At 39.2% G+C, this 24,043-nt stretch overlaps 1 protein-coding gene and 1 long non-coding RNA gene across 7 annotated transcripts in view; one reads left to right on the top strand and one right to left on the bottom strand.

Annotated features, from left to right (window-relative positions):
* Window positions 1-14,152, bottom strand: part of KEL (Kell metallo-endopeptidase (Kell blood group)) — a 22,384-nt gene extending 8,232 nt beyond the window's left edge. For 2 of the 6 annotated variants that reach the window (XM_014892381.2, XM_088159134.1), the window contains exons 1-12: window positions 13,938-14,152; window positions 13,625-13,777; window positions 8,481-8,622; window positions 6,947-7,150; window positions 6,236-6,360; window positions 5,162-5,308; window positions 4,868-4,930; window positions 3,653-3,841; window positions 3,126-3,271; window positions 1,740-1,863; window positions 1,146-1,256; window positions 10-108 (exon numbers count right to left, since the gene is read on the bottom strand). In XM_014892381.2, the coding sequence (XP_014747867.2) occupies window positions 10-108; window positions 1,146-1,256; window positions 1,740-1,863; window positions 3,126-3,271; window positions 3,653-3,841; window positions 4,868-4,930; window positions 5,162-5,308; window positions 6,236-6,360; window positions 6,947-7,150; window positions 8,481-8,622; window positions 13,625-13,642 (1,368 nt within the window). In that variant the 5' untranslated portion in view covers window positions 13,643-13,777; window positions 13,938-14,152. Of the gene's footprint in view, window positions 1-9; window positions 109-1,145; window positions 1,257-1,739; window positions 1,864-3,125; window positions 3,272-3,652; window positions 3,842-4,867; window positions 4,931-5,161; window positions 5,309-6,235; window positions 6,361-6,817; window positions 7,151-8,480; window positions 8,623-13,624; window positions 13,778-13,870 lie in introns of all 6 variants that reach the window. The other 4 variants (XM_088159133.1, XM_014892383.2, XM_088159136.1 and 1 more) reach the window with 4 other exon arrangements.
* Window positions 13,875-24,043, top strand: part of LOC148224706 (uncharacterized) — a 23,339-nt gene continuing 13,170 nt past the window's right edge. The window contains exons 1-2 of the long non-coding RNA XR_015801261.1: window positions 13,875-13,985; window positions 16,773-16,811. This is a non-coding gene — a long non-coding RNA (uncharacterized LOC148224706). The remainder of the gene's footprint in view (window positions 13,986-16,772; window positions 16,812-24,043) is intronic.

Genomic DNA, 24,043 nt, shown 5'->3' with positions numbered 1-24,043 from the left:
TGCACGCACCAAGGTTTTAGCGTTTCGGCGACTCTGTTCATCCATCCACTCCACCTGATCGAGGCGCTCACAGACGGCATCTTGGATCACAGAGAACATCTGCTCAGCCTGCCATGGACAAAAGAAGGCATGGTCACAACTGCACAAAAACATTGCTCACTCTTAGCTACCATGTCCCCATGTTCTAGCAATTCAATCACAGAATAACTCGGGGAAAATTCCTTTTTGTGTGTGTGTGTGTGTGTGTGTGTGTGTGTGTGTGATGAAAGAGAAGATTTCAGTTTCTACAGTGATTTAGTCTTAAGTTATTTTGCATCCAGTTTTTCCTCACAAGGCTCACCGTTCTCTCCCACACACCTTTTCATCTGGCTTCTCACAGCAACTAAGAGGGAGACAATTCCTTCTCATTCGATAATGAATAATTGCCCCTCTTCTTGATCAAAATGAAAATTCAGTATCCGCAAGTATTCCTTGCTTGTATCTCCTTTTCCAAAATTATGGCCATCAGAGTCAAAACTTCTCAAAGTTATGCTTTATTCATTAAAATTTATGCTTCACTACATGCAGTCTTGGTTTTCCCATTAGCTTTTCTTGATGTTACTTACTCTTGCCACATTATAGACTTCAAATTCTTCGCTAAACCTGGCGTTACACCAACTTTCTTCAAAAGAAAAAGGAACTCTGACCATCACAGGATGGAAAAAAAGGAGATATTTTCCACACTGCAAGCAGGTGTTCTCTTTACTGTGGATCCACTCAGAATGTTTTCATATGATTGCTTAGTGTCTTTGCAATTGAAAATCTTATTGAGATAAATCACACTGGTGATGACTACTGTTAACACTAGCTGTTATTCCAGGGAGCACACAGAGATTGCATGCATTTGTAGGGCTGTCACAGCTATTGGTGCTGCACATATGACCTTTCCAACAGTTGAGATAAAGGTAATAGCTGGTATTTAGCATTGATTATTCTAGAATTACACCAATACCTTATCTGACATATTCCCAAAAAAGGAAGGAAGTGCATAAGCAGAAAAACAAAATGTAGGAAAACTACAGATGATTTTGCTTAAAGTGGCATGTGACAAAAATAAAGAAGTGAAGCTGAACTCTACTTGGGGGTTTAAGATGATGAATACCTACAAATTTCTTGGTCCGCTCAGGGAAAATTTCTTGCACAATCATCTTCCCTAGAACTGGCTCGAAGAAAGAGCTGGTATCAGTCAAGCACTTCCTCCAGCGCTCTGCTGGGATCTGCAGGAACAGAGTAGAGAGTGAGGACAAAGAACTAGGAAATCAGTAAATTATATGTAGATGTGTGGACAGCAGCACTGTCTAAAAATGACAGCAGTGAATAAGTAATATAAGCTACCACTTAGTAAACATTTCTAGTAAAACATTTATTTCCTTATGATTTATTCCACTTAGTTTCCCTCAAGATGCAAATTTGTGTGTTAGCAGAGAAAAAGCCATAGAAGAAAGGTGACCATCTATATATTTTTCCCTACTCCATGATGCAGTACACTCCACTCGGCTCTCTAAATTTCTGAGTGTCACATCTACTCACACATTTCTTTTGAGAAAAAAGAAGCACTTAATGACCATGGGACAGTAGTTTTTCCCCCCAAATCTAAGAAACTCCAATCCATCTATGGTATCAAGAGAACATTCAGAAGGCATGACCTACAGTGCTCAGTTGCTGGGGAGGCTGAAGAAGCTGATAAAAGGCTAACTCACCATTCTAGATCCCATTTTTCCATAAAGGATCTTATACAGCTCCAGGCGTGCATCTTGGAATTGACTGTCCAAGGCTGGGGAGAGATTCCCAACCAGACAAACAATCATATAAACGTGAAGGACCCTGTAGACAGAAGATTGAAGGCTGGTCACCATAAACACAGAAGTGAGGCAAGCATCAGTGGAGTAACTTGAGGCAGAGAAATCCTAGGAACCTGAACAACAACAACTAAGCACTTTGAATGGAATACACCTGGGGCTATTAAAGGAGAATGATTGACATGAGTCGACCAAAGAAACTCCCCAAAACACTGTGGAGACTTAAGGGATAACTCCCTGCTAGGGCACAGGATTCTTCAAGGGAAGTTGGAGAAGGATACTTTTTAGGACTGGGTGAAACATATAGAATATTATGAGAGGTCTGTGGGATTATATAAGATTTATGATTACATGTTTGTGTCATGTTTATTGCCATGGCAAGGACCAAAGGCAGGGAAAGGGAAGGATCATAGTGAATTGGGAGAATATATGTGGGAAAATGGAGAGGAAAGCTGGTAAGAGGGAATTGTTGAATATAAACTTGTGCTTGCCAGGGTGTCTGCTTGACTGAGCCCTTCACATGGTAACCAGAACACATCCTCCTATCTTATTAAATACTATTGTTAAGTAACATTCTACTTACTGTGTGTGAAGATAGAAATGAATGTTGGAGAGATGACAAGTCTGAGAGTTGACTACTGGAGGAACTTTGGATCCAGCTCTGGAGAGAGCAGCAGTCTGAGAGCTAGCTATTGGAAATTCTAGTGGTTGGGAGCAGCTACTGAAGAGATCTGATAGTATAGGTGTGTTTGTAACAGAAAGACAACCAAAGTAGGGCTCCAAGACTCAGGGGCTCATATATTCATGTGACATATTCAAGTGGACACCAGAAGATCCTGGACAGCTTCTTGACAGACAGAATATACAAGGCCAGTTATAGAAGTGAGCCATATCATGCATGTGCACACATATTTCACTAGTGTAGACCAATCCTGATCAGCTGGAGCTGAGGAATAGGATCAGTTTGTGTTCATGTTGGTATGACTGCTATGGGTGGATAGGTGCCAGTCAAGACACTGTGTTCCCTCTCTGTGTGACACACATAAATATATTATTTTATAAGTGTGTTCATACATGGTGCATGCATATGCAAACCTATTGGGAATATATGCTAAACCATAGCACTGGCTAAACCTGTGGATATAAAGCCACAACAGCCTTGCAATTGTTAGACTATTGAATTCAGCAGCCTCTAACACAGCAACCTGTCAGCTATTAAACTTACAGCATTTGAAGAAAATATTTCTTGGGGCATGACAAACTGCAACCATAGATATTGACTCCTACCTTCCCTTGTGCCATTTCTCGATGAGCTGTGACATGTTGCTTAAGTAATCCATGTCATGCACTGCAATTGGCTGAGAGAGGTTCATTGGCACAGGATGGAAGACAGCCTTGAGACAAGCCAACCAGTCAATAGCAGGTGCCTTTTCCTGCAAGTAAATCAAAGCTTACATGCTGAACTATGAATCCAAACTGGCTCTCAAGAAACCATAGAGAAACCAGGATAGTCTTCCTAATAGTGTTTAAGAGATACTTTCAACAAGTTAAATTGTTTGTATAATGTGCATCTTGAAGAAGAGAACTGACTTTTTTTAAAGGGAATTAGCACTGAGGAGAAGAGAGAGTTGTGGTCTGAAAAAACTCTGTCCATTAAAGACCATAAGTTACTGGGTTATTTAAAGCTCCAAGTATAATTTGCAAGACAATGGCATTTAAACACAGCATCTCATATCTCTTTTGATCTGGATCTTCAGAATGAAGGCATGAATGTCCCATGTAACTACGTTGCTCAAGCTTTAAGGCAGAGATACCTGTAGCTCCCTAATGGTAGTGCGAAAGAACAGCATTCCCCTCTGTTGTCTTTTCCGCAGTGGAGTGACAAATTGCTGGAGGTTGGAGATGAAGGACAAGGTCCGGGAAAAGGAATCAGAGGGGTCATCCTCTGTCCATCCAAGTAGGACCCCCAGTTTCTTCAAATATGAAAAATATACACGGAGAACCTGCAATACAGAGCATATGACCAATGGAAGATACATGACTGTAAGTTAAGTCCCTCCATCCATCCATCCATCCATCCATCCATCCATCCATCCATCCATCCATCCATCCATCCATCCCTTCATTCACCCATCCACTTGGACCATATAAATGTCAGTCTTTCAAAACTACTGCAGATCCACCCCATCCCTAAAGCTGTCTTCTTGCTGCAACATCCTTAGGTAATTATTCATGTGAAATACACTTTGCCTTGTACAGCTCCTCTCTCAGTGAAGAACACTGAATTCCCAGAATATTATTTTCTTCACAGTTCACAGTTACTTCAAACAGTAGAATAACTTCAGAGATGTAGGTCTGCCATCTCTGGAGTCAGAGGAGAGAAATTCAGTGATATAATGAGCCAGTATTTTAATAGAGAGAAAATGTCAACTTCTTGTTTCTATCCTCATGAGGTGTCAGAGGAATGCTTGTGATGGCTCAGGGGTGTTTTGAGGACTTTTCTAAAAGACTCCGATTGAGAAACTGACATAACTCAGTTTTTATGAAGTTCAGAAATGACAAAGTTCATTTCGTTACAATGTCCCAAGGTCAAAGAACTTGTTCCTCCAAAGTATGTTGAAACACTTTAAAGTAAGTTTAAAAATGCTAGCTTATCCCTCCCTACAATACACAAATTTTGTTATAAAGCCTTATTTTGGACAAAAACATTTTTAAAAAAACATTCATTCAAAGCAAAAGCTAAAAGGAAGAAGCTCAGGTTCAGACTGCTTAGCAAATATAAATTAAAATTATAATTATAACAATCTGTTTCTACACTAGAAATTTTAAACCTGGTATCTAAAATGGGTTACATTCTACAATCTATCCTTTGGAAAAGTTGAGTTTCATAAAGAATTCCTTCTGGAGGCATTTTTAGAGGTCACTGACCGTAACCCATGGAAACAGACCACTCTGAACCAGGAGGCAATTCAAGGAGATCCCTGCATCAAATAGCTATTTTTACCTTTCTTCAGCCTTTGATATGTTACCTCAAGATAATTTTTCTCTTTGAATTCACTCTCAAGTGGAATATCAAACTCAGGATGGTCAATCTGCAAAAAGGAGTAAAGAAAAAACTTAATATTTTCAGAAACAATGCCAATGTGAGGATATTTTGGTAATTTCTGTATCATGGAATTTGAAATGCTATTAACTTGCTTTTGCTTTTGGAAAATGTTTGCTAAATTCTTCAGAGATGGACACAGGCTTAACTTCTGCAAGCCTAGGTCTGACTCTTTAATCACAATGCTTCCTTGATAATGCTCTTTTTATAGCACACTCACCTGAATAACATTGGTCTTGGGATCAAAAGGACTAGGTCCCACATGGACTCTAAAAAATGGAAAGGTGCTGTATGTGCTCATGAGAATCTGAAGAGTTTCATTAAAATCTTTTGTTTCCCCCACACTTGTGTTATGCCATCCACCAACCTAGAGAAAGACAGAAATGCTGAAAGTGAGAAAAACTGATTGGATCCATATTTACAATTTTTTTTTCTTTTACACGTATAAGGGCAGTCATTCTGACAATTGAGAAGCAACAGAGCGAAGAGGGCCAGGGGAAACTCGTGAAGTGCTCTACATACCCTGCTGGCTTTCAAATGACCTGACACTTTCACTTAAGCAAACCAATGAACTGCAAAATCACACAAGGAAAAGGAATTGTAATTAGCAACAGAGTAAGGTGTGCAGGAAAAAACGCTGGATAAGGTGGAGACAGGAAACAGGTCTCATTTTTTGTCCAAATAACAAACAGGGATCAGTGATTACAGGTCCCACCTCCCTGACAAGCAGATTCACAGGCGGGCCTGTAGTCACTGTTCCTTTTGCTGGAAGGTTCTGCACCCTCTTTTGGCACAGAGCATAACTGGTCTTTGCTGGAAGGAAGATGCCCAGCGCTCCCTGGTACCAAGAAGAGTCTCCAAGAATGGAATGAGAAGGATTCTCTCCTTTAAACAAGCTCTCCTGGAAGCCTTGACTACTGAATGATCATCTGGTTTTAGACACAAAAATTTCATCCATCTGCAACATGTTCCCCAATGTATGAGGCAGATCCTACTGAACCAAACTTCTGAGATTAAACATGATCCCTCTTTGTAGACTTGGTTTTTTTACCATCCTTCAGTAATACATAAGGTTATGAGGAGAAAAGCAGGTACCTGATGTCAGAAAATCAGTTATTGAAATAGCATTTAAAGCTAGAAGATTTATCACTTAGAAGTTGTGCTGTGAACCATGACTAGGGTCAGATTCTATAAAAGTTACATCATGTAGGGGTCAGTATGACTTCACCTGCCCACTTTCTTTCTCCCAGCAGGAATTCTCTTCCTCAGGGAGACGAAACAGCACAATATTCACCTGATTTAGGAGATCCTTCAATGGCTGAGCTCCTTGGGATTCTATTCGTTCAGTATTCATGCAGGAATGATAAAATTGTATTGCTTTCTCCTTGGCTGAGCCTCTTATGCCAAACTGTGGACTTTCTGAGGAAAGAAGTAGATTTAAAATTTAAAAAAGCAATTAAAAAAGATCCTGAGACACTATTAGAGCAAAGTTTTAAGAAAATACTGCACTTTGATCCAGAACATTTTAACAAATACATCCACACTTCCCACAGTGACCCAAAGCAAGAGACTTTTTAGTGCCATGACTCTTTCAGAGGTCAAATATGTGAGTTTCTTTGCATGGAAACAGGAGCACAACAGGAAGTTGGTGCATCTCTAGGCTTCAGTCCCCAGTGGGGACAGGACATATCACCAGAGTGCACATTCAGACCAGCACAGCAACAATGGCCTGCTTTGACAAAGTAACAAGGAAAATGGTTTGGGTTGCTGTCAGAATTTTAAAGCGTGACTTTCATCTGTTACACTTGGCAAGAGGAACTAAAATGTTTAAAATGCAGCTACTGTAACATGACATGCTCAAAAAGTAAATCTGTACCTGTAATGATAGAAGAACGAAGAGAGGGGACTCAGTCCCTGTTAGGAATGATTGTGCTCTCAGTTACTACTACTGCCAGTTCTGATCGAGGCAGATGCCGAAGGTAACACACCAATCATCTGTCCCTACCTAAAAGCCTTTTCAGGATCAACAGGTTTTCTTCCAGCAACACATCAAATACATTTAGTGATTCTTCTCTGGTTCTGTTTGACTGTTTGCCTTCCCATCTGCTACAGGCGTACTTGTAGAAGTTCTCACAGGGGTTTACAGTGTCATTTCTAGAATTCAGAAGTCTTTCCAACAGAGCAAGATCTGATTCAGCATCACAGGATCCTGAAGAGGAAGCAAATAAGAGAGAAATGAGAAGTGATAGTGGAGAATGAGAACAATTCCAAACAAAAAGTCTTTTAGCGGACATTTATCACAAAGGACTTATTTTTGGTACAAGCTCCTTTGCATGCGGTGTTAAATTCCTTGTAAGGTATTGCTGAATATGGTGGAAGTGTATTTTCTATTTCACATCCCAGGAAGATTGCCCTCTGTTTGTACTATCTAGGCAGCCACAGGTTGGATTATTCTGCCTTCTCAGTGTCTTCTGAATCGGCCAGATTTGGCCACATGATAAACATGAAGCAATTGATGGTGTCAATACATGATGCAAGAGAAGGACATAGCACAGAGAAAGTAATGGGATGAAATTAAAACATGTTTTTTAAGAATGGGAAACATTTCTCAGTAATGACATTTGTCAAAAGTGGACAAGGACTTTCTAGAATATCTTGCTTTGATCTATAATGTTCTTTTTCTAAACTGCTTCGAATCACTGGGTATACATTACAATTTTAGTTCAGTATCTTATATCAACATTGGATCAGATCAATTATTTACTGAAATAATACACCTGTAAATCAAGGTAAGACTTCCCATACTATGGTTTCAAAGCTGACGTGGGAGAAGGTAGGCAGAGTGGAAATGGACTAGATCTAAACAGTTTTTCCTTAGTCTTTGCAATGAACTGTCTCCAAGACAGAACAAGAGCTACAGAAGAAAGCTAGGTAAAAATTCAATAGTATTTATTTTGGAGCACGGAAAGTCTGTATCCACCAATATAAATGCACCTTCTGTATTGAGCTTTCTATATGCAGAGACATTCACATGGACCATTCTGCAGATAGTTCTTCAGCAAATTTGGAAGGCAAATTAATATTTCTGGTCTATACTCACAGCTTCTTCATTAGCAAGAAACTGACTTGCTTTTACTCTATGACTGCACTGATCTGTGCTAGAAAACCAGGACTAGACTTAAGTCAGAGATAGAAAGGAAAAGGAGGAGCTCCAAGTCTCAGATTCAGTTCAGTTTCTTGACTACAGAGAGAACAGAACACATCGATGAGGTGCAAGACAATATAATGCTGTTCTCCCTCAAAACTGGGGTCAGGCATATTAAAATAGCATGCAGAGGAGGACAGAAGTGGAAGATCTCTCCCCACTGTGACTCAAGGAAGGGGTAGAAAAATGTACTTTTTTGACAAAAGGTGTTATGATTTGTGGAGATTCTGAAAGTCTGGTTCTTAACACTGATCAGTGGAGGCAGGTAAGAGAGAAAAGGATCTTAAAAATGGGGTGGATGAAGAACAGTGAAAAAGGATATCTCATATTATACCTAGAGCACAAGTCATCATGAGGTAGGTGATAAGCAATGTAAAGCCAAGGAGAGTACTTAGAAGAAGTGCACACAGAAGTAGGCTTTTCCCCTGAAGGCATCGTTCTTTCTTTGCACCTGTTCTCAGCTCCTGGTCATGGGTCTAAAGAGACAGAAAAAATAAATAAAGAAAAATTCATATTAAGGTTACCACTAATAACATAGTCCGTCTCCCACCTAATCTGCTAGAAAATCATTCACAGGACTAGTGCCAAAACACTAATAATCATCCAAGTTATCTACATGACTCACACAGGCTTTCTCACCTTCTTAATTTCCCTGTTTTTTCAAGCTATAACTGTTGCACAGTGTGATGAATTACTCACTGAAAATCCAGCTTGCTATGAGGAGACTCCCATGGTTCATTCTGGTTTATGGAAGGAATCACCTTACATATACTTCCTGAAGATATCAAAGACTTTTTGGGTCTATAAAGCTAATAATAGGACAGCTAGGACTGGTGGTTCTTTTTTCTGCCAGAGTCTGGCAATCTGAGCACTGATTTCAGATGAAATGAAGAAGAAATGAAGTACTGCATCCTAAGCTTTCTAGTCCAAGTTCAAGTGAGAGAAAAGATTTGTTCTATTTTACCAACTGGAGTAAGGTATAAATTGCTGAGAAGATCTTATATACAGAGAGGTTTTTATCTCACTTAAGTTTAGTTCTGTTCATAATCTAGGTGTGTCTTTTTAGTCCGTGGAAAAGGCTAGGGACCTAATGAGTACACCTTACATTTTAGATATCTGTTTTAGGATGAGCTGAAGCATTTTCTGGAGATATCTGTCCTTTTCTCTGTTGGCTGCAAAGGAAGCTAGATGATTATCATAGGACACATCCTTAACATCTACCTGGATATAGTTAGAATACATTTTCTCTCCTTCTCCATACTTTGTCGTACTAAGACGGAAGAACAGCAGTTTATGAAAGAACAGACAGAGGAATGCATGCTGGTAATATATAAGGAAAGGGAAATAACTGGAAAAAAATGAAAAGTGGAATGACTGGTAAGGGTATACAATGAGAAAATAGAGACAGAAGAGGGGAAAAACCCAGAAGATAATAGAAAATCTCAGCTGTAGCAAACAAGGAGAAAATCTCACAGCTGTGAAAGCTGATGGAAGTGCTACTGGGAGAGTCCTACATGTCACTGTCAGGGCCTGGCCTGTACTGTCCCCACAGGCTCAAGTTTAGCTCCCTGTTCTGTCCTGATTCTTTGATAAAAGAAATCTGTTTGAGAAATCTTGTCAGGCCCCGGAACTCCTTGAGGAAAGGCGAGAAGCAGCTTTAGTGCACATGCCCACTTCTTCACGTGGCCATTTGCAGCCCTCCTGTGCAGTCTCCATCCGAGCTCTGCTGCAATGGCACCCGTGCCTTTGTCTGGACAGGCATCCCATCGAACTGGATCCTGACCATCACCTACACACTTGATTTTGCAGGTTTGCCCTTGGACCTGCTTCCTCACAAGGGACTTGCCTGGCAATCTACACTCTTGTTTAGCCCTGGGCACTGTCACCAGGCCTGCCTTACACCCCTCATGCCCACGCTGGAGTTGTGCACTCTTTGCTTTTTAAGTCATTTCTTCTTGCCTGCCTTGTCATGAGTCTCATGTTTCAGATTGTCATCTCTCTTCTGCCTTTGCTGCTCCCTTGCATGCAGCAGCTAAACTGCATTTGTCACCACACTCAGTATCTATGTTCTTTGCCACAAAACTAGGAAATATAGCTCTTGACAAAAATCACAAGAAATGGAGCAAAATCTTACAGGAATTATGTCCCAGTGTATGTCCCTTCACCTAAGGGAACGTTAAGGAAATTAATGAGTCTGCTGTTAATCATCTGGACTAATATACTATGTACAACTTCTGCACAAAAACATTAATAGAAGAGAAAACAAAAATAAGTCATACAAAACCAGACTTCATAATTTTATAATCTTTCAAATGTGCATTTTATTCAATCTTGAATAAAAGCCTCTGAAAGGCTTACTCAACTCCTAGAAATTACTAACAGGAGTTGAGTGTCTAACGCTTTTCTCCTTTAAAATCCTATTCTCCTAACTTCCTCAGGCAGGATACAGAATAACCAAATGGAGAGCAAGTAGGTACAAGTGACATTAGAAGTTACTTGATACAGAACATGATCATACTGGCAAAGTACAGTGTACAAACTACAAAGGAGGAAATCCAAATTCTTTTCATAAATCCCTGTAGTAAAACACTTGTTTTGCTCCTGGAGTAAGTGTCACAACAGTGTGACAGAGGAGTGAGTGAAAGAAAATTAGCTTGGCTGATAAAGGGAATAGAAAAACTATTCTTTGGCATGGAAGGCTTAATCTCTCACCATTTAGGAAAGAGTGAATGATTTACATTCACAATTCTGACTTCTCTGTTGCAATAAACTTCTCGTTTTTCACATGGAAAGTTTGGCCTATTCCTACCACAAAATAATAACAATTTTGCAATTATTTTGTTTCATGTTATCAGAAGATATCTGTTTCTCTCTTTTGAGTAATAAATGTCATGACTGTGGAGATATTAACAAGAATCTGGTATTTCAAGACTGTTGGTGCAATTTCTTATGAATTTTTGGTTAACAGTTGGCATATTTCAGGCCTATGCACAATGTTTATTTTGACATGCAAAATGCATCAAACAACGGATTTTTAAAAAATCTCTAAGAGAAACAGCACTGCCCCATTCAAGTCTCCATTGTGAAACAAATAGAGGAGTACCTGGCTAAGAGCAGCATGCCCAAAATAATAACATAGCACAAAAGAAATGACACCTCTATGTAGAAACTAGATTACGATCTGTGTGATGTGAACAATAAGCATAAAATTGTTCTTCAAACACTTCACCTTCCATAATAAATGCCTTTCTAATCTTGCCTCTGTAACTGGGGTGGGATTTCAGAGAAATTGTGGACCTACATAAACAGAGGAAAAAAGAGGAGGGCAGTCATATTTAGTTCTCCTTTATGACTTTTTCAGGACAACAGCTTAAAAAAATCCAGACAGACAAATACCTGCTTTTTCAGTACTCTTACAAAGATACTGACCAGGGCAAAATCCCTGTCAGACTCTTGATCTAGAATGAACTTTAGTCGTATGCCACAATGCATTAAGTGGTTCACAGGCACTAAAACACAGATCTCTTCCTTAGGCCGTGATTCTTGGCCAAGGCAGAAGTGTGGATTTAACTAGAGGGACCCAGAGGTGGCACACCAACACTTCCAGGGCACAGGATGCAGGAACATTACATAGCTTAAAGGAAGCAGCAGCACCCCATTGTGGTATGTTTTGAGACCTGGTTGCTTCATCCAGCATGCTCCATATAAAGATACAAGTAATGGTTGGAACAAGCCAGTGGAAAAGGATAAAAAGACATCATTCTCTGACAGGGTTTTTCCTTACAGGTCTCACTTAGGGGTGGGAAGAATAATCAGTATTAGCATAAACATGAATGCAATTTCCAGTATAGTTTCAGTTCTTTCATGTTTTTAAGCATGTGCAAATGCTCAAATTTAAACGGCTTCACTAGAGCTAAGTGAGAACACATGGTTGTAAAGTCATTAAAAGATGAATTCTAATAGTTGTAAATTATAAAAATTTATAACCTTAAATTAGTGTACTATATGTATCATCTGATTCAAATGCAAGCATGACTTAGGATAGCAGAATCATGACAAGTACTGTTATCACTAAAGCAAGAAATGTTTGATACAACTAAATCAGCCAAAGAATTTGATTTTCCTTCAGCCTCTCCTTTTTTCTGTTTGTGAGCCATTCCTGAGTTCTGAAGGGAGGTTGAAGTTAATTCTTCCTCACCTTGCATTTTCATAGTGTCTAGTGCTATTACAGAAAAAGAAACATCTAGTTTTCATTAAAATAAAGTAAATTAAAATAAAGACATCAAAGGAAGAGAGAACTGAAGTTAATTTTCATAACTATTTACCAGATAATTTTGAGGTATTATTTTTCAACCAGTAGATTATTCATGAATTACTGACTTTGGCCGTTACCCAAATAGTGTTTATCACATTACTCACACAGATGGCTAATGCCCCAATATCACAAAAACCCTCATTTTCTTAAATTTATCTTTTGTCAGCAAATTATTTAAGCACATAAATTGAGCCCATTAAATGCCATTTGAGAAACGTTTTAGCCTGTGTTTGAAATAGAGTACGTGCTCATATGAAATATGAAACAGGAAGGTTGCTGAATTATATTCTAGACTACTAAAATTGTAAAGCAAAACCATGGCCAACAACTAAAATTATGATTATGGTTTGATCTTCATCACACAGAAATTTGGGAATGGATATACAAAACAAATTTCTGCAAATTCCTCAACTATAAAAATGCAGACAAGATAAAGATAAGTGACAGTTTGTATTACAGCCACAATCACACTGAACAGATCTCAGTGTAAGAACATACACATACTGCTGTGTTTGTATTATTTAGTAACACAGAACACTACACTTATCTCTGTTGCCCTTGAATGTTTTGTACTTTTTAGCAACCTTGAGCTAACAGTTCAGTCCAGTGCAATTTGTCTGTAAATATGCAATTAAGACTTTGCTAGCTATTTATATAAGACATCAAAGCAGAAAAAGGACACCATGCCACATGGGAAGCAATTAGGCACACCACGTCATTCTCACATTCCAAAAACTATGCCTTGCTTATCCACAACTATTTGTGGAGGGGAAACTGCAAGTCTCTGTGTAAGCACTTTCTTATAATACCTTGCTGAAAAAATGGAAATAGAATAAAAGATGTCATTATCATTATTGTTGTTGTTATCATTATTACTACTAATAATAGTTTTACTATTACTATTATGACTTGTTGGTTGGTGCTTCAAACAGCTCTCAGAACAGGCATTAGGGTGACTAACAGGAAGGGCAAAAACCCCTAAATCATTACACCATATCCCAAATCATTATTTCTGAGACTCGGACAAGATATTTCTGGATGTCAAAAACTCAGCTACCCCGGTCCCCCAAGGCAATAAGCAGTGTAGCTATGAAAGGGGAAGGAAAAGAAAGGTGTGCAACAAAAGTATCTCAGAAGATTGCAAGATAGACCCATTTCCTTACCTGTGGAAGAGTGCTCATGCTTGTCACCGAGCAGGCTTTGCTCCTGCAGCTACCACAGTTGTGAACTCTGTTTACTTGGTTGCTATCAGTCTGCTGTGCCCACACACTCTACTAAGTTGGGAGACAATCTCTTCTTCCCAGCTTGGCTGTTTGCTGTGGGCAGAAGTGAGAGGAAAAGCTCAGAGACAAACACCCTAAAGAAAATGGGAGGGAGGGAAATTGGTGTTTCTGCAACTCTCCACCCACCTTCCCTAACAACTCTACTTCTCATAAAAGGATATTTTCATTTCCCTCCTGTGTCTCTGTGACCCACCTGCCTTTCTTGCCTCTTGGAGCTCCACCGAAATCTTTTTGAACAGAAGTATGTGATTCTCTATCTCCCTCAGCCTCTTCTTAGCTATTTGCCGTTTCTTTTCTCTCCAGCAGCCTCACTATCCTGCCCATCCAACAAGCCTGTTTTGGTCTGATATTCTCCCTGCCACTAGCCTGTTTCAACCTGCTGCTGCCTTGGGGCCCGCAGGCTTCTGCCTATTGCTAGATAGTGTGGGCTACAGATCCTAGTGCTCCTCCTCCAAAGAGGAAAGGCCAGGGTGCTGACTTGCTTCTTGCTCCCTCTCTCTCTCATCTGCACCCTAGTGTCCATTCAAGGACACTTGGTCTTCTGACTCTTCTCCATTCTGACACTTCTGACTCTTTTCCATCAAGAGGCATAGAAAGAAAAATCATGAATTACTGGTTCTATTTACAGTTGTTCGTTGCTTCTCAGGAGATGGCCAGCCTGTGTGCCTCTGCTTATTTAAGGAGGCAAATTGGGAAGATTTGGGAAGGAGGTTTCTCTGCTTTGAGGACTTGGAATCTGGATTACTTCTTTGAGACATTAAAAACTGAGTAGGAGAGTGGGACATTGGGATTTGAGACCTTCTCAAGTGGCAGCTGTGAGCTGAGAGAGGTAGTGGGGACCAGCTTGGTGTCAGCTTCCAAAGTGCTTGAAACTAGCAGAATACCAGGATGGGACTGTTTTCCTCCCCAGGTTGCAAGTCTCTGAGGGGAATATGATATCTTGGTTCACTAGTCTGAAGATAATTTGGTATCTGCTCAGTTGTTCAGAGCTCGTATCAACCTGATTTCCCCCTATTTCTGTAGTGCTTGCATAATTTAACACTCTGCTGTCACAACAGATTTCTTAAATGGTTGAAACCAGTTCCTTACTCCCAGCTCTTTGTGGGATTTGAGTTACTGGTAGCTATATGTTTCTCTATTTACCAAACAGCCATAAATACAGTTTAAAAAGTCCTTGCATACTGACGAAAATGTCCCCACTGACCTTTTTTTCCTTGCAGTGTGTTACTTCACTTATCATCAGAATCCATTTTGCAAGTACTTCTTGCATAAATTGATTGAGATTTGACTTAATGAAAGTAACAAACCAGTCTTTTGTTAGCCACAATTGTGATCTTACAGTGAAGATATCTTTGTAAACTATCTGGACAAATTTGTTCATTACAATATCCGGTTTTTTATCTGTCTTAACTGTATCTGAACTCTTCCACCTTCATAATTACAGCATCTAACAGATCCCAAAATTTATGTAATGAAGTAAATTTTATTTCTCGTTTCTCTATGAACATTAAGTTTTAAAATTTACCTGGGCAAGGAATTTATTGCCTTTTTTTGATTATGACATGGTTATGATAACTTTGAACACAATGTAGTTAAGATTACAGCAGGCAATAAAAACTTAGATAAAGTATTCACTATTAAAATGACACTTAAGAAGACAAAAAAAGCCTTTGGTCAATATGCTGGGAGGATGTGATTGGTGGTAACATGGTTTCATATACCAGTATATTTTAAACAGGTATTCTCATCTCCTCTTTATTACATGAAATTTTACCACATAATTTGGCAAAGCATTACACTGATATTGCCACAACACATGGATTGCCACAACACATGGATTGCCCCACACATGCTACCTAGAAATACTTTGAATGTGTATGTATGGACGATTTTTACCAGACCTTGTAAACTAGTCAGGACACATCCTGAAAAGTAGATGGATCACTACTTCATTTCAAGAGTGCATGGGATGTTTCAGGAAAGGAAATCTGATAAACACCTCTCTTTGTCAATGAAGGGAACAGCTCTTTGAATTAGTACATGTTTCAATGGTGCTGTGATGCTGAGAAAGCTGCCTTGCAAGATCTAGTGTAGTGGTGATATTTCCTCTCTGAACACATTGCATACCATAGTAACGTTATATGTTGGATCTAATATGCATTATTGTTGGATTCTGGGTACTGTTGGAAAAGTATACTCATGAGTAGCATTCTGCTCTAGTGGACACTGGATTTTGAATTTGTTAAGTAATTCAGTAGGAAAGTTGAGCTGTTATGGAGAGAATTAAGCTGTTAAACTTTTATATATTCCAAAATTTATGTATCTTTTTGGAAAGAATGTGGATTTATTTCACAAAGATGCTGTGTCTGTGACTGTGGTCTGAGATATCCAGGTATAAGACATATTTTATCTGAAATTATATGATCCACACTTCAGAAAAATCTGTTTGGCTGTGGTTATTAGCTGTTGCAAAGTAATTTGGACACTGTAGTTATGTACATTTTCAAGCAGAGTTTCTTGCATCTGTCAGGGTAAGGACAGAGCATGTTTGCATCTGGTAGCAATAAGGTAGAGAAGCATATCTTACATTTTCCACATCACCAATTGGATATGGAAATTTCTTTCAAATCATGTGCCACTGGATAATGGCACTTTTTGTCTAAAAGTGACAGTCTGCATATATATTTAAACCTTGAAAAAGCTCTGCCTTGGAAGGGATGGCACGATAGCATTGTAAACACTCTGATAGGGTTTTGAATATACAACCTTTAGAAGTTTGGGCATCTTGAGAGCTGAATGCATGAAGCATTCACGTATACATGAAAATGGTGCTGTTGTTTTTCCTGCTAGCATGTTTCTTTCAAGACACTTTTATCACCTACAGAAAGCAAAGACAAAAAGTTTCCCTGTAAACTTTTTCTAATTACAGAAGCAGGAAGAGGGGCTTGGGGGAGGGAGGGAGGGAAGGCAGGGAGGGAGAAGACGTCACAAGTAATCCTTATCAACTCATTCCCTTCTTATCTTTAAGGCACATATGACAGCTCTGCTCCCTTGAGTCCACAAATTAGTAAGTGAACCTCTGGCTTTTTCTTTGTGACAGACACTTTCTCTTCTCTATACAGTGCATTAGCTTCTTCCAAATGTAACACTGATCAGCACATTGAAAAAAATATAATGTTTGATATGCTTCCAGCTGTTACACATAAAAATGGATAACAGCAGTTGTCTTTTAGAAATCTTAGAATTAAATAGACATATGAATTTATTAAGTGTGTAGGCGTGCATTTGACAGATGTTATTGCAGTATTTTTTACGTAATTTTTAATGGTTAGTATTTCAAATGGTTTGGAATCAAAAGCAGATTTCAGCAAATTATTTTCCTAATATCTGTCCTGAAGTGAAATTGAATTGGAACTTTGATCTTCTACATCAAGTGAAGTAAATTCTACTGCAACAGTTTGATAGAGTGAAGTTTTGCTTTATGGATTGATATTCCATCTTCAGCCTCCTAAAATATATATGTATCACAGACTGCACAAAAGATAGCTCTTTTAAAAAGAGCATTAGAAAAACATAATTAGGCAATGTTAATGTCACTGACCATCTTGAAAATTCTTGTGAAAAGGCTATCACTTACAAAGAGACTGCACTTAGGTTTAAAAAAAACCAACTTGTTTAACTCAAGCTCTTCTACCTCAACTGGTCCCTGGTGGTACTACTACTGAGCACTGTGACATGTGGGTTAAAACAAGATGAAAGAAAATCTCCTTTATATGAAAGGCTGTCTGCTAAAGGTTAGCAATAATTTTGGTAATCATCTAAAGCACAAATATGGTCTGAAAACATCAGAACATTGTAGCACTTGCTCCTTCACTAAATAAGTTCAGAAAACTGGAGGCAGGACAGCCTGAGAGCCCAAATATTCTATTGTGGATTGGAGGACTGATGACAGGATAAATTCAATTTAAACGGGCCATAATTGGAGCTGTCAGCCAGGGATCTGGCAGAGTATTCTAACTGCCCCGCAGGTGACAAGAGGGAAAAAGTGCTCTCAGACACTCTCTAGTCACACATGCAGGTGGCAGCTTTTCACCCTCTTATTCACCAAAATCTTGCTCTCTCATCTAGCATCAGTCCATCAATACACAAACTCAAGGATTCACAGAATGCCTTGGTTGTAAGCGATTTTTAAAAAATCATCCAGTTCAGCCATCCCACCATGGTCAGGTTGCTTAATCTCTGTCTAGGCCTTGAGCACTTCTAGTGAAGAGGCATCCACCACTTCCCTGGGCAACCTGTCCTTCCAGCTTTCTGGGACATCTTTATTCAGAGAAAAAAAGACAGAAAAGTCATTGATACTTCTAACCACAATCACCAGTTAACAGACCTCAGGTTCAGAGGAGGCAGGAAGAAGGGGAGAAGACCAAAGTTTGTAACCACAGATTAGCTCAATGTATGGCAATTTAGTTACCTGGATGGATTTGCTAAAGACAATGGGGAAAATATAGCCTGACCTGTGTGAGCCCTTCAAATGGAAGATTCATCAGTCCATCCATAAGGAAGACTATACTCAAACCTGGAATCCAAGTGGATAGAATGGATACAAGGTATGTGAACTGGGAGGTAGATAGGAAGGGTATCCTTGATGACAGGAAACAAAAGAGGTTGGTTTCAGGTACTAGGAAAGGAAAACCTGAGAATGAAGGGTAGGAGGGTAGGGAAGATTAGGCAAGAAAGACAGGAGAAGCAGTGAAAATAAGAATGGCAGAAAACACTAAAGTTGAAACAAAAACCGCCTTATTTTTCCCTGTCCTACATGAATGTACATGAGTTTCCTTGCTCATAACCCTATCCTACATGACTGTCATAGAATGTCTTCTGTTATTTTCTGTGTTACTTTAATATCTCATTTGTTGCTTCATTGGGCACAACCTCTAAGAATAAATAGGATAATTAGAATATCACTTCAGGCTATTGTTAAAGATTTTGTAGGTGTTTTGTAGTTACTGTACCAGTAAGAACTTGATTTTTTTTTCTCTGCAACAGGGGTAGAAGACTAATATTAGAAAAACATTTTTGTGGTTATATATCTTTTTACTCATTCAGACATTCACTGTGAAACCATTCCAAAACACCCATGAGGCACAGTTTTCCATTCCGAAAAGCAAGTCCTAGCCCCTGAAGCATTTATTTAACAAGAAGAGCAAAAAAAGAGTAAAAGCATAATCCCTGAATAAGCAGCCACACAGCCTTCTACTAAAGAGGCATGCTAAGGCAAATGAAATATCTGAGTCCAGCAGACTGCCCAGAGGGCTTCTCTTAGAATTGAGTGTGTATCAGCTCTGTTCTTGCTTCTTCACAGTGCACCATCTTCCAAAACACATCCTAGAAAACCATTTTCCATAGCTCTTTAAAGTGCTTGCTATCTGCTTTGTTTTTTACAACTGCTTTATAACCTAATGATGTGTGCCAATGTGTGAGGTGAAAATTTCAGACTATGGTCTATCAAGGAGAATTGTTTATATTTCACATGTGGATAATGTTCTTCTGGTGCAGAATCACTCGAATCATGAATGTTACAATGCAATAGCCACTTGACCACAACTCGGATTTATGTCTCAAAACGTGTATTTTAACTGTAATGCTGCAGTAAGAAACTATATGGAAGCATAGCATTTATGGCTAAATTAAAAAGAACGTGAACGTCATGGCCATTCAAAATACTTTAGAAGGTATCAGCAAGACATTGTTTCTAAGTATTTTTTTGTTAGGAAAAGGTATTTAAATCCATAATATTTACCATTAGTTACATCTGTGGACCAGACAGTGAAATGTCATCAGTCAGAAAAATTCTCTTTGGTTCAGCCCCTAAATCTGCTGTCCCCATTTGTGGTTTAGATACCACTTAGATACTAAAGCTCTTCATATACTTTGCAATATCACAAAGTAATGCTTGTGAAATCAAAGGCTGACATATTTTAAAAAAAGTTAAAATCACCTTATCTCTCCTGAGCAGAACCCTCAAGTTCTTTCTTATATATTTCCACCACAATTTCATTTTATGTCTCCTCTTTTTGCCCTTTTCATCCTCCTCAGTATCTCCAGTTATTATCTGTTTTTCAGAAGTTAAGGCTTAAACTCAGGATTCCGGAGATTTCAAAGTCCATTTCTATCTTTGATTCTGTTGTAATATGTGGTTTTGAGTCATTAGGTAACCTGCCAGTGCACCTGTAAATTGGAGTTGCTTGCATTTGCCCAGCAACATGGCATATTTTGAACTGAACTAAATCATTTCCTGTGTGACTGTGAGATGTTATTAAATACCAAATACTTTGGTTCACTGAACAGCCAAATTAGCTGGAAAAGATTTTCTCCCAGACTGATTAAAGGGAAACAAATTTATTTTCAGTAGATTTCTATATAGTTAGATGAATAAGCTTTGCTTCCATTCACTTCTCTTCTCCAAGACAGGATCAGCTTTCCCTGTGACACTCCTGCAGCTTCTTGTTCAAATCCTTTTAAAAAGTTTGCAATGAAAATATATATGATATATATGATTTTTTTTCTAAAAGTTTTTACACTAATGGTAAAAAGGATATGACTTTGTATTTATGTATCCAGCAGCTCCTTGCCCTCTCCATAATGCATTTTAAGAAAAGTTTATTCTTGTATCTTCAGAGTTATTTTTTGCATGTTTTTTAGCCCTTTTTCAGATTTCTTCTTTCTAAACTAAAAAAGGCTGTTGCTTCCAATTCTTACAGTTCTGCAACACAACTTCATTAGAGCGACATACAAGAATACAATGCCTTAGTTTATACAACAAACAAAAATTTTTGGTTGCACCTCCCAGCATTGTATTCATTTTTATTACAGCTTTCTTCACAAATTTATATATGAATGTGTTTATTCATATCTGTAGGCATTTGTTCATATTTTATCAGACTGAATCTCCAGCTTGCCAAAACGATTTTGAATTCTGAATCTGTCTTCCAAAACTTTATGGTCAGCCTAAGCCTGGTGTTACGTGTAAATTTAGTAGTGTCCAGTCACCAGAAAAATTAATTTCCCTCTCAAATACTGGATGCAATTTTCTAGATACCACATTACAAAGTGTGGAGGGAAGAGAATCACTTTCCTTAATCTACTGGCTGTGGTCCTGGTAAACCAGATTCTAGTGCTATATATATACAGTACACTGTGCAGTACACTGTATACTTATTCTCTAGACATTTACAGAACTACTTTAAGTACCTAACTACCATCTACTGTGGTAGTTAATTCTGATTTCTTTGTCAAGTCCTTGGAATTTACTTGTGTTGAATACTGCTGATATAATTCATTTGACCACCAGACACTAAAAAGTTTGTGCTGGAATGGACTCATTGATAAAGTTCCCAGGTACTGCTATGGTGAATACGGTTAGGGGCTCTGCACTGCTTTTGGGATTTTGGCTGCTGAGTTTCAGAGCCAACTTCCACAGCATGAGTGACTGACCTTAAAACAAATTGCTGGGACAAGCCTCAGTAGGGCTCAGCCCCTCCTCCTTTCGGGAGCTGCTTCTAAGCTGGGTGCTCACCGTTGCTGTCTCTCTGAGCTGTGCTGCAGCTTTGCCTGGGTCTTTCCACCCATACTGATACTCCATGAATGTCAGCTGGGAATGGACTTTCTGATGAAATTAAGGCCTTGCTTTTGGGGGTTTGGCTGCCTCGATTCAGAGCCAACTTCCACAGCACAAATGCCTGACCTTTCAGCAAATTGCAGGGACAAGCCTCAGTGGGGCTTAGCCCCCACTCTGTTCAGGAGCTGCTTCTAAGCTGGGTGCTCACCCTTGAGCTCTCTCTGAGCTGTGCTGCAGCTTTGCCTGGGCCTTTCCACCTGCCTAGCTCACCTGGATGCTAATCCAGGCCTGCAGACTGGAATTACTGGCTTGATCTTGGACATGTCTTATCACTATGGACACATCTGGTATGACTGGACTACAGGCTGACCCATCACAGAGCCTGTCTGCTATCCTTGCCCATAGGAGGTGGGACTGCATGCTTGACATCCTGTTCTTGCCTGCCTTGCGGTGATGCTGGCATTTTGGATCTCCTTTCCTTATGGAACAGCTCCTCCTGCTGCTCCTTGAATGGCCATTGTAATCTGTGCTTCAACCATAACTCTCCCTGTGGGCTTACAGGATGTTGAGCAGCTTTTGAAATAGTCGACTACTAGGCTTCTACATATAGGCTTCTAGTTGACTACTAAGCCTTTCTATAAACTGTGTATGGGGATATATATGTACTTAGTTGACTCCATGAGGATGGGGTGTCCAGGTTCAGCTAGCACCCATCTGATCTCTGATGTTGATTTTGACTCTTGGGTAGACATTCTGGAGGATGGCCTGAGAGACCTTTGTCTCCATCTGCACCATGGACTCACACTGGGTGCCTGACAATCAACATCGAGGGAGTAAGGCTGCAAAATGCAATGGAGCACCTTCTTCTGAGGTGTTGGCAACCAGAATGTGATATGGTGACAGTGACTGGCATGAGATCACTACACAGAACCTTAAACTGACCCTTTTCAGGTCAAAATGTGTCACTTCCTGCTGTTCCACTGAAGTGCACAGCACAATATGGTCCCAGGAACTGGACAGTCACTCTCCAGAAGGTCAAGGAATTATCCACCCATCAGAAACTTCCTTTGACTCTTCCTGAAGAAAAAGATTGGTCCAATACTTTCTAGATAATTCCTGAGCATGAGCATAATTGCGAACACAGCAACAGAATCAAATCCAGCAGCTGGGATGGCAGCAGTGTCTCTCAGATTGTCAACCCATTTCCAGACAGGGTAGGCTTGGCCTGGCTTTTGAGGTCTGCAGTGAGTAGAGGCTTATGAGCCACCCTGGGTCTCTTAGCCCTTGAAACAAAGGTCATTCCCTGGTGTGGGTTACCAGGATAATATAAAGTTGCATGAAACAACTCCAAGTTCTGTAGTTTGTTGCGTATGGGATGAATTGCAATTTACTAATAGCCAATCAAATATAAATTTAGAATTATTTGTGTAAGCAGTTTGCTGACTGCAAACTGTATCCTATTCTCTAATTGTAGGGTATCACAACATTAGGAGGGTACTGTAGTATGTTAATAACTACTAACAGATGTTGTTCAGTTGTTACAAAATTTCATTAAATGTCTAACTTATCCCCTTGAAACATCTCCAGTAGAGATGGTATTTATGATATTTATTTAGAGCAGTCTCTATACTTGCTATTCTACTTCATTAGATTCTGTCTGTCTTGCTACAAGTGGATGAATCCGTTATCCTGATGATGTGTGGATGCTATGGCTGTGTTTTCTTGAAGTCAAGCTAGGGAGTGAGGCTGAGCACACACTCCTTGGGCAGGTATCCCTGCCCATGGTGGGGAGGCTAGAACTAGATATGTAAGATATGTATGATATGTAAGTTCCTTTCCAATCCAAACCATTCTATGATTATATTATCCTGTGATCTATAGAAACACACACAAGCACATACAGTCAGACTATTCAAGCACACAGTTGGCCATGCAGATCACATAGACAGGAAGTATTTGAAAATTTTACTTTGAGAATGCTTTGAAAATTTAGCTAATGTCACTATGAAGCCATCAGAATTAGCAAGACATTTAACATCTAAGCATCCAGAGCATGAAGACAAACCTCTACAATTTTTTTCAGTGATGTTTCAAGCCAGGTGACATTCAATTCAGTACTTTACAAAATTTCACCAAACCTAATGACAAATGTGTAGAGAAGCCTCCTCTCAGGTTTCTTGCTTCACAGCAAAAGACAAAATGTCACACTAGCACCAGGGAAGCACTTATTCTTCCTGCCATGAAAGGTAAAACTTGCTGTGATAATACACAGAAAGCAATAGAGCAGCAAACTAAAATGCATTCCTTTGTCAATAAACACTGTTAGAAGACATATAGAAAATATTGCTGAAGGTTTGAAGTGACAAGTATCAGCACAAATTACATAGTGGAACAGGATTTCTGAGTAGATGGATGAAAGTACAAATGTTCTAAAATGCCTTAGATTAAGGTATTTGACAAACTCTGTTTCAATAGTGAAATGAATGAAAAGCTACCTTCTGTAAACCACTGAAAGGAAGATTTACCACAGAAGCTGTATTCTCAACAGTAAATTATTTCTTTAATAAAAATGTTTTCTGGAAGAGCTGTGCAAGTTTAAAGACTAGTGGAACAGCTGCTTTTACTGGCATAAGAGAAGGATTGGATGGTAAGGTTACCACCAATTCATTCATTGAATTGGA

The sequence above is a fragment of the Sturnus vulgaris genome, chromosome 2 (genome assembly GCF_052056855.1).
Source record: "Sturnus vulgaris isolate bStuVul1 chromosome 2, bStuVul1.hap1, whole genome shotgun sequence".
Lineage (NCBI taxonomy): Eukaryota > Metazoa > Chordata > Aves > Passeriformes > Sturnidae > Sturnus > Sturnus vulgaris.
Note: the sequence above shows the minus strand (reverse complement) of the source record. Positions and strands in the feature narration are given on the sequence as shown.